Source organism: Camelus dromedarius, chromosome 4, assembly GCF_036321535.1.
Source record: "Camelus dromedarius isolate mCamDro1 chromosome 4, mCamDro1.pat, whole genome shotgun sequence".
NCBI lineage: Eukaryota > Metazoa > Chordata > Mammalia > Artiodactyla > Camelidae > Camelus > Camelus dromedarius.
Window position 1 is genome coordinate 31,605,345 of NC_087439.1, and position 15,878 is coordinate 31,621,222.

General features: G+C 38.4%; 1 protein-coding gene and 1 long non-coding RNA gene across 3 annotated transcripts in view; one reads left to right on the forward strand and one right to left on the reverse strand.

The window, feature by feature from the left end:
- The window catches only part of STAM2 (signal transducing adaptor molecule 2), a 42,822-nt gene extending 37,710 nt beyond the window's left edge, over positions 1 to 5,112 (reverse strand). Inside the window, exon 1 of one of the 2 annotated variants that reach the window (XM_010985624.3) lies at positions 4,850 to 5,112. In XM_010985624.3, the coding sequence (XP_010983926.1) occupies positions 4,850 to 4,889 (40 nt within the window). In that variant the 5' untranslated portion in view covers positions 4,890 to 5,112. The remainder of the gene's footprint in view (positions 1 to 4,849) is intronic. The other variant, XM_010985623.3, reaches the window with a different exon arrangement.
- A 178-nt stretch (positions 5,113 to 5,290) lies between these two features.
- Positions 5,291 to 14,262, forward strand: LOC116153013 (uncharacterized). The gene is made up of 3 exons (XR_004136671.2): positions 5,291 to 5,814; positions 6,340 to 6,466; positions 14,108 to 14,262. It is a non-coding gene; the product is annotated as an uncharacterized LOC116153013 (long non-coding RNA).
- Positions 14,263 to 15,878: the final 1,616 nt, after the last annotated feature.

Here is a 15,878-nt window from a genome sequence, read left to right on the forward strand (position 1 = left end):
ATCGACTCAGAGTAGAGAGAAGGCTTTTCTTGAACAAGAAAAATAAAATCAAGGGAGAAAGACAATATTACTAAATCAAACTTCAATTTTCTTAACAATAAAAGGCATCAGAAACAAAAAGAAGCAATGAACTGGCATATATTTTGCAATTCACATAAGCCATGAAAGATTAGTAGAGAATGTATATGGAACTCTAAAAGTCAATAAGAAAATAAAATCCAACAGAACAGCAGTAAGTACATAAGCGTAATGAGCAGGCAATTTATAGAAACAGAAGCCAAACTGATCAAAAGAACATGAAAAAATGCTCAACTGCAATGAAGCTGAAATGAAATGAAAACAATGTTCTATTTTACACCCATCAAATTGGCATACATTTTAAAATCTAACAATACCCAGTGTTAGAATGTGGAATAATAGGGATTTCACTTCCACTGCTGGTAGGAGTAAAATCTCCCACAAACACGTGGAAGGACAATTATGTATTATCTAGTATTCTGCAACGCTGTACTGCTATACACTTTTAATAAAGAATTCCTCTTCAAGATAAAATCCCTGGAAAATCTCCTGCTCTTGTGAACAAGAAAATATAGATAAGAATTTTCGCTGCAATGTTGTCTGTAACAGCAAAAAAACTGGAAAAAACTTAATGTCCATTAATAGGAGAATGGATTTTTTTTAAGTGGGGTATATTCATACAGTGGAATACCACATAGCTCTTAAAATTAATAAACTAGAGCTACAAACATCAATATGAATAACTCTCACAGAAAATGCTGAGTACAAGTTGCAAATGACTGCAAAGAATGATATTATTTTTATGAAGTTAAAAAACATTCAAGACAAGGTGGGAGGGTATAGCTCAGTGGTAGAGCACATGGTTAGCATGCATCAGGTCCTGGAGTCAATCCCCAGTACCTCCATTTAAAAATAAATAAATAAATATAAATAAATAAACCTAACTCCCCTCCCCAATTTTTTTAAAACATGCAAGACAATACATATATTTGTATGTACAGTATATATTACAAGATTTTATATCTTTTTAGATATAAAATAGATATACTTAAGAGTTTATATTTTTTTAGAGAGTATTTAACTCTTGAGAAGAGGGGGAAAAGAACAATATGAGGTAGCCACCAAATACAGGTAATAATTTCAACTGTATCTTGAATGTTTTCTTAAAAAAAAGAAAGTGTGGCAAAATGTTAGGACTTGACAGAGCTGACAGGAAATGAGTATGTCATATTCTGTACTTTATGCTAAAAATATTTCATAGTTTAAAAAATTATGAAGTAATTAAAATTTGTAACTATTTTAATTAGGACTAGGTATTAGTATTCTGTAAACAAAAGAAAAGTATAGGAAAAAACTGACAGTCATTTTCATCTATAACCAAATTTTTTTTCATTTTAATTTTTTTGAAAAGATTATAACAACCTCATATGTTCAGGAATTGCCTTAATAAGTACGTACATGTTATAAATTTAAGTGCATAAAGTAAATTTTTATTATCAAAGTGCTATCAATATCTATTTTTATATTAGGGTTTCTTGTAAAATTTCACTGGAGAAAAGATTCCATGACCAAAACCCCCGCACATGACAAGGCAAAGACTCAGCAATACATGTATTCAAATTTCACTTGGAAAAGACTCCTTCTAAGATAAAAGTTCATACTTCAATCCACTTTGTCAGAAAAGTTTTGTAGAGGTAGAACCTGAGCTCAGCTTTGTAGGACACAAGCATGTTTATTTTTAGAGAAGCAGATACCAAGGGTTGTTGAAAAAAGCAAAAATCTATCAGTGAATAGTAAATGGCACAGAGGCAGAAACTGGAAGAAAGACTGCCTAGCTTGAGTAAGGAGGAAAAAGATATGCAAGTAAGAACTGGAGTTAGAGAGCAGAACAAACATGTCATGACTTGGGAACCAATGTCATGAGACTGGAAAAACTGATACAGAATATAAGGAAATGACTTGCCCTTTTAATACTATCACTAAATCTTCCTATTGGGTTCTGCCCCCATGTTTCACTTTCTCCTTGGAATCTCCTTTAAAAAGGTTGCCCCAACCAGGCTCCACCTCATGAAACTCACACTTAAAAGATAAGACTCAGGACTGGGGTGAGGAGGGGTGTGTGTGGATTTTTTTTTTTTTCTCAGCACAGCTTCAAAGGAATTTTATTCAACAAAGCAAACAATGAACCCAGATTAGAAGAAATCCACTAAATATTTAAAGAGCTCTAAGGCTCCCATACCTAGCATACACTTCAGGATTTGTAGGTTCTGACTCCGAGAAAAAAAAGGAACTTGCCAGAGTTCCTTACCTCCTAGCCTTTGGCCCGCTTCCATCTAACAAGTCATACACCATTATCAAATCACGAGGGCCTTCCCAGACATCCTGACTCACTACAGCCTTTTCTCAAGGTCTCAGGGTCCAAGACAAGGATTTCTTCCCCACATGAATGATGTCAGGAAGACTGTTCACCCTCTGGTGAGACCCTGTACTGACCAATGAATGTAGTTTCAACTTTAAAGTTAATTATGAAATGACCATACCATACATACAGTAAGAGGTGATTACTTCCTGCAGGTAAAAATGCCCTCAAGAAAGTGGAGAGGGAGGGAGAGAGGGAGAGAGGGGGAGAGAGAGAGAGGAAGAGAGGGAGAGAGAGAGGATCATGTCAACACCTTTACAGATAAAGTGTCTACCTGAAGGTCCTTGTCTTCTCATTATGGAAGATATTTTAAATAAAGGAGAATAAAAAGTATCTCATGTATTTCTAGTCTTGTATTAATCACCCTATATTACAGTTATCTTTTTATGCGTTATGTGTCCTTCAGGGAACTCGGTCTACTTACTAAATTTGGGTCCCCAGAATTTAACACGATGTCTGATGCACAGTAATCACTCAATGCCTGTTTGCTGAGTGAAAGGTAAACAAAGCTATGACCAAAAAAAAAAAAACAAGGTAATAAAAATCTGACTGAATCAAAGAGTAGGTGAAAGGGGCAGTGACATCGCACAGGAACATTCCTGCAGACATCTCAAGTTAAATAATGACTTGCTTGTCATATTACTTAACTACTGTATTTCAAATTAAAAGAGGCTTTAGGTTTTGAAAAATGCAATATATAATTTTTCTTCTATGATAGAAGTTTAAGGCCAATCTGAACTCCTTAGGATTTCACACGACTTTTTCTATTAATTCTAACCACTTGTCTAAAAGAAGTTATAATCAAACTCTGTTTCACCTTTAAACTGCCTTTTGGATACTGATTTGTGATACCTGAATTAACAAATAAGCACTTGAAGTTTTGGTTGGTGGCACTGCCCATGAAATAACCTATACACAGTTGGTTTTTTGTTTTGCTTTGCTTTTTGTCTGAACAGCAGTGCCTCTTTTCCTACAGTGGTATCAGACTGTGCTCCACTAAACCATGCAGGGACCTCAGGATCCACTGAGGGTGAGGTTTAGAAAAGCAAAACAGGCAGAGCAACTTGGCTTTTCTACCGGGAAAGTTTTCAATAAGAAAACAATGGGCTTGCAGGCAAGATCTCCCTTGAAGAGTCCCACAGTTTTTAAGTTTGAAAATCATTTGTCTTACTCTATTTTCTCTTTTGCTTTTTTCCCCCCACTATGACAAACTGAAAGTCTTCACAACAGCAAAGAAAGGTGCAAGTCTCACTGCAACAAAAGAAGACATCATTATGTGTTCCAAAAGCGGAGGCTGTGAGCCTCATCGTGATGCTTCCCAGATTTACACTAGTCACCTATGTTAAATTACCAAGAGAAAAGTTGAATGAAATTACAGACACACATATTTGAAGGCTATCTTTAAGATATAAAACTTTCTACATTTTGGGGGTGGAAGGGACTTATACATCATATTAGACTTTTGAACACACTCTTGGGATCACATAATATACCAAAACAGGGCGCTTCCAGACTTTCCTCATAATTAGAAAACTGTAACTATGAAACAGGTGGCTCACCGCTATGATGTGCAGTATTCTGTATGACTCTGGCAATTTTCAGCCATGTGTTTTTTCATTCTACTAAAATCCTAAAACTCTAACTACCTAGTAAGGTACTTACCGCTATAAAAATGTTTATTAAACCAGCTCGTTTTCACTGTTTTTCTAATGCCCCAAACCATAGTCACTGAGGCATCAGCAGTCTTAAACGACTCCCAGCAAATAAAATATCAGTTGTTCTGTACTGTTTTGAGACTCTAGGGTTTTCCTTTCATTGCCTAAGATCACCTCGTAGCATCTGCGCCATCCTTGGATAGACCAACACTTCCAACTACCGTAAATAAATCTTGAAGCCGTGCTATCGGGGCTTGGATGCATTTGTATTTAAGCGAGGTGAAATGGGTTCTTCCTATTGAATTGGGGGAGGGGGAGTCAAGGTGAAGTCTTGAGTTGCCTTAGACAGCAGGGTCTCCACTGCTGCATCATCTCCTAAGCGCCGGTGGGGAAGGACGATGGAAGGGGAGGGGACACAAGAATAGCCCAGCTCTAGAGGAAGGTAGAAGTTTGTGTCATCTACTCCGCAATTGCTTAATTAGTGCAGTCTCCAGTGAGCCCCAGGCTCCTCCCTATTCCTGAGCCTGGCGAGGGTAACGGCCCTCTTTCGGGGTCCCCAACCTCAGGTGGGCTGGAGCCACCCCCTTCGCTGCTAGCGACGCGCAGAGATTGCCCCCTAAAAACTCCCGGCTGCCAGGCAGCGGCGCCGCCCCCTTCTCTATCTTTGCTAGTCTTTCCAGTCCCCGGAATCGCCACCGCCCACTTTCTAGCACGACAAACAGCAGTCTGTGGCCTGGGCCCAGGACCCAGCACTTACCCACGTCTTGCTCGAAGGGGTTGGCAGTGAACAGAGGCATCTCGCCGGCGCCCGAGCCCTAGTCGCCGCGGTCAGGCTGAGGCTCGGCAGTTGCTCGGGGATGGTGAACCCGCGACAGAGGCTTCCTAGACGGCTCAGCTCCGATCGCGTCCCCGCACTTCCGCCACCGCACCTGCCCCACTCCCGCCTGACGGACCAGCTCCGGGTCCGCGCTCCGCCCCCAATTCCTGTCCCCGGGCGAGATCCCGCCAGCCGCGGGCATCTTCTCAGCGTCCCTGTCGCCTCCGCCTGCCTGAAGGAGGCGGTAGCCCTGGTCTGAAAACTTCTGTAGAGGTCAGGCGGCCGCCGCGGCCACCTTCCCATCGCTAGGACCCCGGCAAGCCTTGGAGCGGGGGACCTTCAGGGCCGGAAGTCGTCGCGCCTAGAACCAGGCGACGGAAGGCCCGGAAGCTGCTGTACAGGCGGCCGCTCGGCAGAGGGAGCGGTTGTCTGGGATTCTCTCCTTAGGGCTGCGGGTTCCGACTACCAAATTATCGCTCATTTAGTTCGTTCCTAAACTGTGGGCTAGTCCCTGGCAGCCGTGGGGTCGCGGCTGCGTTCGCGTCACAGTCCCATTGCCCTGGAAACGGATGGAGCCTCAGTGGCTTTGAGAGGCCGAGAAGGCTTTGGCTCGACTCTTGGAGTTTAGGGGGTTGCACTCTCTTCGGAGCCTATACCCGACGGAAATAACCGCCCGGAAAACGGTGGTCGAAGTAACTGAGGACTCCTCACTTTTCGCTTTTCGTCGTGCTCTCGCCCTGAAAACACTGCTCCACCCTGGGAATCCAAAGATGAACCGGGCACACTCCTTGCCTTCAAGTTGCTGACAGTTTTATGGGGACAGTGTATGGCATATAAGTGACAGTACGTGACGATCCGCTATACAATTTGGGTCACAAATTCAAATTCCCATAGGATGGCTCCAGGTATTTAAATGAATGTGAAAGTGCAAGCACCCTTCCCACCTACACACTCCCAAACCCTCTTAACTGATTTTTCTATAGCATTTATCACTTCCTAGTATATAATTTACTTATGTTTTCTGTCTCCTCTCTTTAGAATATAAACTCCATGATCATTTTTGTTCCCTGCCGTATCCCCAGCATCTAAAACTGGCCAGCAAGTAATAGGTACTCCACAGATACCTTTCAAATCCAACCGAACAGCGCGTATCTAATGATGGCACCTACCAGTCAACTTAAACCATTTGTCGAAGTGTGGGCCCTCCTAGAGCTTCCAGTGTTTCAATAATTTACTAGTAAAAATTACTTAACAATGGGCCAAACAAAACCATTTTACAATCTCTGGTATAAAGACTTGACCTATAAAAGAGAGAACCCTTACACGCGGAATAGTTCAGAAAGGTGGTTTACCGTAAAGATAGGTACACAAGACGGAAACACTTGTAAGGGGAGGGAGCTGATTTTTTTTTTTTTTTTTTTTGAACCTAGGATGTTCAATAAGTGTTTGGAGACTTTCTGGATGGATTTGTCTAGGATTAAGGTTTAGCGTTGGAATGGAAAACAAGGCTAGACAGAGAAAAGAGAAAACAGATTGGGAAGAACGTTAAAGAGCAAGGTAAGAAATTTTAATTTTAGCATATAAGGCATTAGACAATCATTCAAAGATTTTGACCAGCAGAGTAGTACATGAAAAAGAGTGTCCCAGATACTAATCCGACATCAGTGTGCATGATATAAAGAAGCAGACCAGGCAGCAGAATACTTTAGGAGGCTATTGCAGTACTTGAAAGCTATAAGAAGAGATTTTGCAGAGAAGATTGTATTGAGATATGAGTAAAGGGCTGAGGATTCACCTTTGGATTTATTCACATTTTAAACAGACTTCCTTTAGCTCCTCCCCATCTTTGATAGCAAGCATACTCTAGAATCTATAGGTATTTCCTTTTCTGTGTGTGTCCTCAGTTTCTTGGTGAGTTCCTCCAATTAACAAAAAATTTAATAGTCACTAAGAGCCAGACCCTGTGTTAGAAACAAGAGGATACAAAGATTGTTCATTGCTACTTCACCTAATGAAGTTATTGAAGAATTAAAATATATGTCAGTGGCAGCACACAAATTCTGGTGTGCAAAAAATGCAACTTTTTCTTTTTAAACATTTCTTTTTCTTTTTAAACACCATTCAACTCCATCTCAAAAGAAATTTTTTTTTAATTTACTTATTTTTTAATTGAAGTGTAGTTGCTTTACAATGTTAGTTTCAGGTGTACAGCAAAGCAATTCAGATATACATATACATACATACATATATATATATAAATTTTCAGATTATTTTCCAGTACAACTCATTACAAGAAATTGAATATAGATCCCTGTGCTATACAGTAAGTCCTTGTTGTTTATCTGTTTTATATGTAGTAATGTCTATCTGTTAACGAGTTTGGGGTTTGGGGGAACAAGCCACCTGTTCTCTTTGGTTGGCCCTGCAGTAAACCTTTCTCTGCTCCAGACTCCGATATTTCAGTTTGTTTGGCTTCACTGTGTGACGGGCATATGAACTTGTGTTCAGTAGCAATGACCCCGTAAGTCTTTATTTCTCCCAGTAAGGGAGCCTTTTTTCTCTAAAGACATCATATGGGCTACCCTAGCCCTGCACACAAAAGCAACCTAGTTATCCTGAAATACCACCTTTTTGGGTTTTTTTCCCTCACTTGAGAACCTACTGGATTTTGCCTGCCACAAAAAGTTCAATCTGGGCTGTCATTGTCTCTGGTAAATAACTTATTTTTGCCTACCCAGTAACCTTATTTTCCATGGCTTAAAGCATCAGTTTTTGAAGTCAGATGAAATTTCAGATCATGGGCCTGCCACTGACTATGTGACTTTGGGAAAATACTTAAGTTCTAGGAACTTCAGTTTTCTTATAAGTATATACTTCATAAGTTTGCTATGAAGATTAAATGGGATCATGAGAGAGTTTATATAGTAAGTGCTCAGTCGCACTTATTATAGCTTTTACAAAAGAACTTTTTGCAATTATAGATGTGTTTTATATTTGCACGGTTCAGTATGGTAGCCACGGGCCATCTTTGGATGTCAATCACGGGAAAAGTAGCTAGTGCAACTGAAGAACTGAATTTTAAATTTCATTTCATTTTAATTCATTTAAACTTTAATAGCCACACATAGCTAGTGACTGGCAGTTAAGAAAAAGTAGCACTAGTCAATATTGTGAAAATCAGTTGAAGGAAATAGAAGTCTCTTTTGTCTGTATTACTTGTGCCTCATGAAAGTTCACTTTCCAAAAATGCATGCTTTCTTCTTTCACCTATCTTCGTCTTTTGCCTCTTTTCATTTTTCATATCAGGAAATTTAAGATCCAATTCAAGACCCATCTTCTACAGAAGGATTCCTCAGTTGGTCCCAATTCACATCTTCCTCTTCTCTAAGACTTTTATTGAACAGATGGGTCACCATTGCACTACTCAGCACTTAATACTCATCTAACCTATCTTGTATGACAGTTTTAACTCCCCAGGAGCACAATATCTATGTGGTTTTTAATTCTGTGCCCCTCCAAAGCAATTAGCCCATTATTTGTAAACACTGCATTATGGACCAAATGTTTGTGGCCTCCCCCTAAATTCATACGTTGAACTCTAGCCCCTAATGTGATGAGATTTGGAGGTGGGGACATTGGGAAATAATTAGGTCATGAGAGTGCAGCCCTCACTAATGAGATTAGTGCCCTTATAAGAAGAGGCTAGAGAGTCTAAACCACTCTCTTTCTGCCACTTGAGGATATAGTGAAAAGTTAGCAATCTGTAATCCAGAAGACCCTCTTCAGAACCTGACCATGCTATACTGGCTCTCTGATTCCAGACTTCCAGCCTCCAGAACTGTGAGAGATATGCTTCTGTGATTTGTAAGCCTGGACCCAGTCTCTGGTACTTTGTAATAGCAACCTGAACTAAGACGCACTATGTTTGATGATCTTTTGTCCTTTATCTCTGTGATTCACTCCTCTCACTTTCCAATCCTCACCACCAAGTTGGCTGAAAGAACAAAGAAGTACCCAAATATCCAATAAAACACCCTTTTTTCCACCTTTGTGTTACTTTATCTTCCCCACTTCTACACAATTAAAGCATTTTTCAGGTACATTACACTTTTCCCATTTCGTTTAGTAAACATTGGGTGCCTACTAGTTGCAAAATACTAGTGGTAGGGGCAAGAGTTGATGATGGGGACCATAAAAATTATATAACTGCCCTCAAATGAGTTATATTTGGAAGAGGAGAGTAATTTTTGAAAATGATTGATTAATGGAAGAGAATACATTAAAAAAAAAAGGGAAATACCAAGTATTGTCAGAATATAGACCCATGATATTTTGGTATGTAGCTATTTAAAATGTTTTAGTTGACTAATTGATGGTAATTAGCCCAACAAATTTGGTGTTTGGAGTGCTTCTGAGTATAACTGAGAAATTTTATCTTGAACTAAGCTCCACAAATTGGATAGATTGAATCCTTAGCAAAATAAAAAGAGAACCTATGTCTGGACAATATAGAAAAAAATCATTTTGGAAATCAGCTTATTAAAAAATAACATGGATCAACTGTACTTCAATATAAATAAGTAAATAATAAGCAAACAAATAAATTTTAAAAATGAAAATGTGTCACTAGAAAAAAAATTTAAGCCAAGAAAAGAAAAAGATAATATGGAAAAGTAAAGGATAAACAAATGATAATGACATTAGAAGATAATTTTAAAAGGATTGGAGAAGAAAAAGTTGTACAAATTCAGGAAATTATATGCACACGTGTGTATGTTTTTTAAAGAAAAATACTGAGAGCAGGTTTATCCTAAAAGCCCATGGTTACAAAGGCTTAGCTTCAAGGACTCCTAGCAGAATTGGTTGATTCTATTCAGCAACACTGTTTACTCAAAATACAACTGAAGAGTGTTACAATGTTGCTACACCGAAAATTAGTTTAATTTTTACTTCATAATTCACTTAAAACTGGAAAATTATATATTTTTCCCTTTATCAGCTTCATTACTACGCTCTGCACAGTAGGTGGCGGCATTGCTTCATGCCCTTAACTACAAAATATATAGGCAAACGAAACAAACTTCAGGGACCCAATTTGGCCAAATTTAAAGAATCACCCTTTCTATCTACCTTAAAAAGTCATATGAATAATACTTCATTATAATATACCAAATTTTTATATGTTATACATTAATAATATAAAAAATTTATTTGTTGGCTAATTCATTCTGCCAGTAAATGTCAATAAACCAGAATGTGCTGTTTTAATAATTAATACTTACTCCTCATCTAAAGAATGTAATTAATTATCTCCTTTTTTAGTTTTAATGTAAAAATAATATTTATTTATACTTAATTTCACGTGTGCTGGTCATTTGACAACGTTCAGCATGCCTACAATGACAGAACTCCATGAATCTCTGCAGAGGTACAGTCAGAAGGCAGTTATCTGGGCTGGGCACTAAAGACAGGTAAAACCTCAACACACATTTGAGATTTAAAACACCACTTTTAGCAAAAATAAACAAGTGGGTCCTAATCAAACTTATAAGCTTTTGCAGAGCAAAGGAAACCATAAACAAAATGAAAAGACAACCTACAGACTGGGAGAAAATATTTGCAAATAATGTGACAGACAAGGGCTTAATTTCCAAAACTTACAAACAGCTCACACTGTTCAATATCAAAAACAACAACAACAACAACAACAACAACCTCAATCAAAAAATGGGCAGAAGATTTAAATAGACATTTCTCCAAAGAAGACATACAGATGACCAACAGGCACATGAAAATATGCTCAACTTCACTAATTATTAGAGACATGCAGATCAAAACTACAATGTGGTATCACCTCTCAGCAGTCAAACTAGCCATCAAGAAGTCTACAAATAATAAATGCTGGAGAGGATGTGGAGAAAAGAGAACCCTCCTACACTGTTGGTGGGAATGTAATTTGGTGCAGCCACTATGGAAAACAGTATAGAAGTTCCTTAAAACACTAAAAATAGACTTACCATATGATCTAGCAATTCTGCTCCTGAGCATATGTCCAGAGAAACATCTAATTCAAAAAGATACATGCACCCCAATATTCATAGTAGCACTTTTTACAATAGCCAAGACATGGAAGCAACCTAAATGTTCATCAACAGATGAATGGATAAAGAAGATGTGGTATATATATAGAAATACTACTCAGCCATAAGAAAGAATGAAATAATGTCATATGCAGCAACATGGATGGACCTAGAGATTATCATATTAAGTAAGTCATTAAGAGAAAGACAAATATATGACATCATTTATATATGAATTCTAAAATATGATACAAATGAACTTATTTAGAAAATAGAAACAGACTCACAGACAGAAAACAAATTTAAAGTTACCAATGGGGAGGGATAAATTAGTTTAGGATTAGCAGATGAAAGCTATTTTATAGAAAATATCTATAAAACAACAAAGTCTTACTTTATAGCACAGGGAACTATATTCAATATCGTGTAATAAACCATAATGGAAAAGAGTATGAGAAAGTATATATATATATATGTGCACACATACATATATGTATATATGTGTGTATATATATATCTGAATCACTGTGCTGTACACCAGAAACTAACACAACATTGTAAATCAGCTGTACTTCAATTTTTAAAAATTTAGAAAATAAATAAATAAAATATCACTTTCAGGCAATATACAACCACAATTTACATATATGGAGTACTTGTTTTTATTCTAAAATTTACCTTTTTTAGCTTTAAAGGGTGCAGCCTAATTTTAGTATTCAAAATTTATTCAGTATTTGTACTCAGCTTTATCTTACTGAGATCCTATATTTTAAAATTTTTATTTTTCTAAAATATATATATTTTTTAAAAAAACTGTCTTTGTCTCCTGTCCAGTTTGGGTTCCCTTTTTTGATCCTTTCCATAATCACTCTAGTCTTACTTGAAGTGAAACATTCCAAGAAGAGATGTACCAGGTAGGATTATATTTTCATTTTTGGTTTCCAATAATTTCTTGAGGATATTGAGCATGAACCAATAGCTTTAGGAAACCAACTTCAAAATTCTAAGATCCCTTGCTTGGGCATAATTAATACTTGCCTTCTAACCTAGCATGTTTGTAGCTTAGGTTACTTTTCCAAATGTCTTATCTTGTTCTCACCTGAGTTGAAGTTTGTTCTTTCTAGTCAAGGGCAATTGTCAATTCAAGGACATTTCAAAGATTTATATAAAGAACAAGAAACCACATTTATTGCAAGGACTTACTGTATTTTCCAAAAGTATATTCACATTTTTAATAAGATATTTTATAGATTTCAGATTAAGCGTAGAGACAAGATGTCCAAAAACTTTTGTTTTGTTTGCACAAAAAAGTTATATGTAGTATCATATAATACCTCTCTAATGTGCCAAGAGCTACAACTTAGTATTCATTGTATTACCTGCACCTGGCTCAGCAGAGGTGCAAGCCACTGTTAGCTGAACAAATGCATCTGAACAGTCTCAGTGTCCTGAACCATTCCACATGCAGGCAGGGCCTCCGATGCCCTACTGGCAGCCCCGTGGTTATCCTCAAGCCCTGTGAGGAGTCTTTCTTGGTGTCTCCCTTTTGTTTCCTCTGTGAACCTGCTTGTTGCTCTCAGTGTCTTTTTCTTTAGCTAGTCTCTAAATGTCTTCCAAATTTTTTTGGTTTTTTGACTACATACAGTTTATTAGTAAGTGTAAATCAGGTTGTGATATTGAGTCAGAGCTAAAGAAAGGAAAATATAGTTCCTAAATACTCCACCATAACTTTGTAGTTGACATTGTTTATAGTTATCTGACACCCATGAGGTGTTAATATTTGTTTCATAATACTCATTCTAATTAGAGTCATTTAGCCAAATAAAAGGTTGAAATGGCTTTCCAGCTGCATATACAAGATCATGAAAACAAAGTGTTTAGATATTTTTCATGAATTATCTTTAAGTTCTTAAGACACAAGAAGGGGAACACAGAAGAGGCTCTTTAAATTGTTGTTTTGATGACACAAATCATGTATAAAAGATTTCAAATCACTGAAAACAGTATGAATCTAAAGGCTTCAAAGTCATAATCCCACGCACATCTGTACAAGGTCTACAGTAAGCCAAGCCTTGTGTTTCTTTCACCCTTTCTACAATTCAAAGAAAAGTTGAAGGAAAATCCCAGGAGATGTAGAGAACCAGTATGACTACAAGCAAATGTGATCTGAGAAACAAGTGCAGACTAGCTGAGAGGTAGAGGCAAGGGCAGTACCAAAGGAGCAATACAGACATCCAACCAGTCCAAAGGGAAGGACCGTGGAAAGGAGACTGGCCAAGAAGTCAGGGGCAGAGAAGCTGAGGAGACGCTGGCAAGCCAGTATGAGATGGGACAGAGCAAGGATGCTAGAGGCTCATTTCTGGATGGTGGCTGCAGAAAGTAAAGGTAGACACTCTGTAAGATATGAACAATATTAAAGAGTATAAAAAGAGATAGCTAATCTCAGGAAATTGACAATCTAGGTGGAGATATTGAGTTTATAGGTATGGAAAGTTAAATAACAAAATAGGACAATTTTTCAAGTGGTGCAGCAAAGGAATGTACGATTGAGTAAATACTGAATTATGAGTCAGGGAAGCCTTCAAAGTGGGGAGGAGCTTTGAGCTCAGTCTTAATGGATGAGAAGAGTATAAACAGGTTAAAAAAATGGGGATTAACAGAATAAAAAAGATGCGATCAGAAATATATCTAGTGTATTATGGGAAAGTAAGTAAACCAAACTGAGGGGTGTATTAATCTTTTTTATTTTATTTTTTATATTTCATGATGCTTTGACATCTTGGGACCTTACCGATCCAAGGAGGGACTGCCCCTCTAAGGGGTAGCAAATTCCTAGAGTTAGCAAACAACTTGCCTGCGAGCACAAGCACAACCTCGATATTCAAACCAATCCATCCCTATCCCATACCCCCTTAAGCCTCCTTTTATCAGATTCCTGCAGGACAGGACACCATCCCCCAACCCTAAATCATCCGAGGGCCGGGTACTGGGTACCAGACAACAAGAGACTACACCTGCAGAGCAGAGCCCACAGACATTATTCAAAATATCCAATCGTAAATTTGCTCAGCTCCTTACTCTGTCTTATCCATTCGTCCCCATGAAAACCACAATGAAGACTTTTGCCCATGCTTTCCCATCACTGACTGACCCTGGTGCTTCCTGAGGCCCTGCATGGCACAGCGGCTTGTCCCCTCCTCTTGGGAACTGTAAGTAACAAACCATCTTTTCAATGGCAGTTGTCTCCTGACCTGTTGGCTTCATTATACCAGAATAAATACAAAATCTTAGGTACATTTTAAAAACAAGAGATGCAGATGCAAAGAGTTTTATTTAGATGTTGGTTTTGGAGTGCAGTCAGGAATTCTGGGGTGTCTGAGACCCTTCAGGGAGTCTTAGAGATCAAAATCATATGCAAGTAAAAGATTTCTCCCAGTGCACGAGCCCAGTGGATTGTAATGTAAGGGAGTATGAAAAGACCATTGGTCTGGTTTCAGGTTCCTCATTGTAGCTAATCTTTGAGAAGCTACGACTGGTTGAGTATTAGTATTGTGTCACAGAAGAATATCTACGGTTATCTGTAAAGCTTCTAAAATACTTCTCCCTTAACTGTATATCTGCATGAGGCCAAATTTTGTTCATATACTTGAACCAAAGCAACATATTGAATGCAGAAACATACCAGAATACAGCTGTCTTCTGTTAAATCAGATTTTAGAGATTTGCAGCAATGAAAAAGTGATATTCTTTTCACTAAATCTGTTTAATTTGTAAAATACGTTTATTTTTCATAAAACTGTTATTAGTAACATGTAATGTGCTTATTATTGTTATTTTTTAATGAATCATTCAATAAATCTTTTCAACATTCCTCAGTTTTAATATCAAATGTGATAAATATAGATAGATGTAACCTACTGTTAAGAAGGAAAAGGGGTCATGAGATCAAAATTTTGAGAACTGCGGTGTAATACTGGATAACACTGGAAAAGCAATGAGAAGCCAAGCTGTGAAACAGTTTGAATTGCAGGCTAACATGGGGATTTTTACCATGGAGGGAATGGAGTTTTGAGCAGAGAGATAATATGATGAAAGGAACTTTTCAAGAAGAGAACATATGTGCTTATGTGTGTGTGTAGGACAGTTCGGAAAAGGTATATGTCTGTTTCATGTTTTTTGGTGGAGGGGGAGGCAGTATCTGAGGCAGAGATATCCAGCAGGAAGCTGAAGGAAAATCCTAGACACAAGGTAATCAAGTTCTTAAGGAGGCATATAAGGAGGGAATGAAAATAATAGCTAGTATTGCTAATAGGTATCGAGAGTTTACCATATGCCAGAAACTGTGCGAAATACTTGGTGCAGGTTACCTCGTTATCTCCTCACAGGCTTCTAACAGTTAACTATAAACTACATTGTAAAGAAGAGAACACTGAGGTACAAAGAGGCTAATGTAAGATGGCAAGTAAGAGATGAAGCTGAGGTCTGAACCCAGGCAGTCTGATGGCAGAACCTGAATAGTCAATGCAGCATAAAGGAAGAGTCATTTCAGGCATTGGGTGAGTGTGACAGACGTCTTCAGTGTCCTCCCTGACCCCTTACTGGGCAGCATCCCCATCCCCAGCCATTGCGATTAGTGGCCGCTCCTGGCTCACATTTGCACCCTTTAGGGGTGGGTGATTGCTCTTGGCTGACAGGAGGTGATTAGGAGGCCTGCGAGGCTATGGGCAGTGCTCATGGCCAATCAGTCGCTGTGCAGGTATGCAGGAAGGCTTCTGGCACATGCTCCACTCTCACACAAGTGCTTTGTGTTGGGTCTGGCAAGACTGAGACTAGACCATTCCTGAAAGTACGGATTTGTCTGACTTCTTCCCCTGCCCTCTCTTGCTACC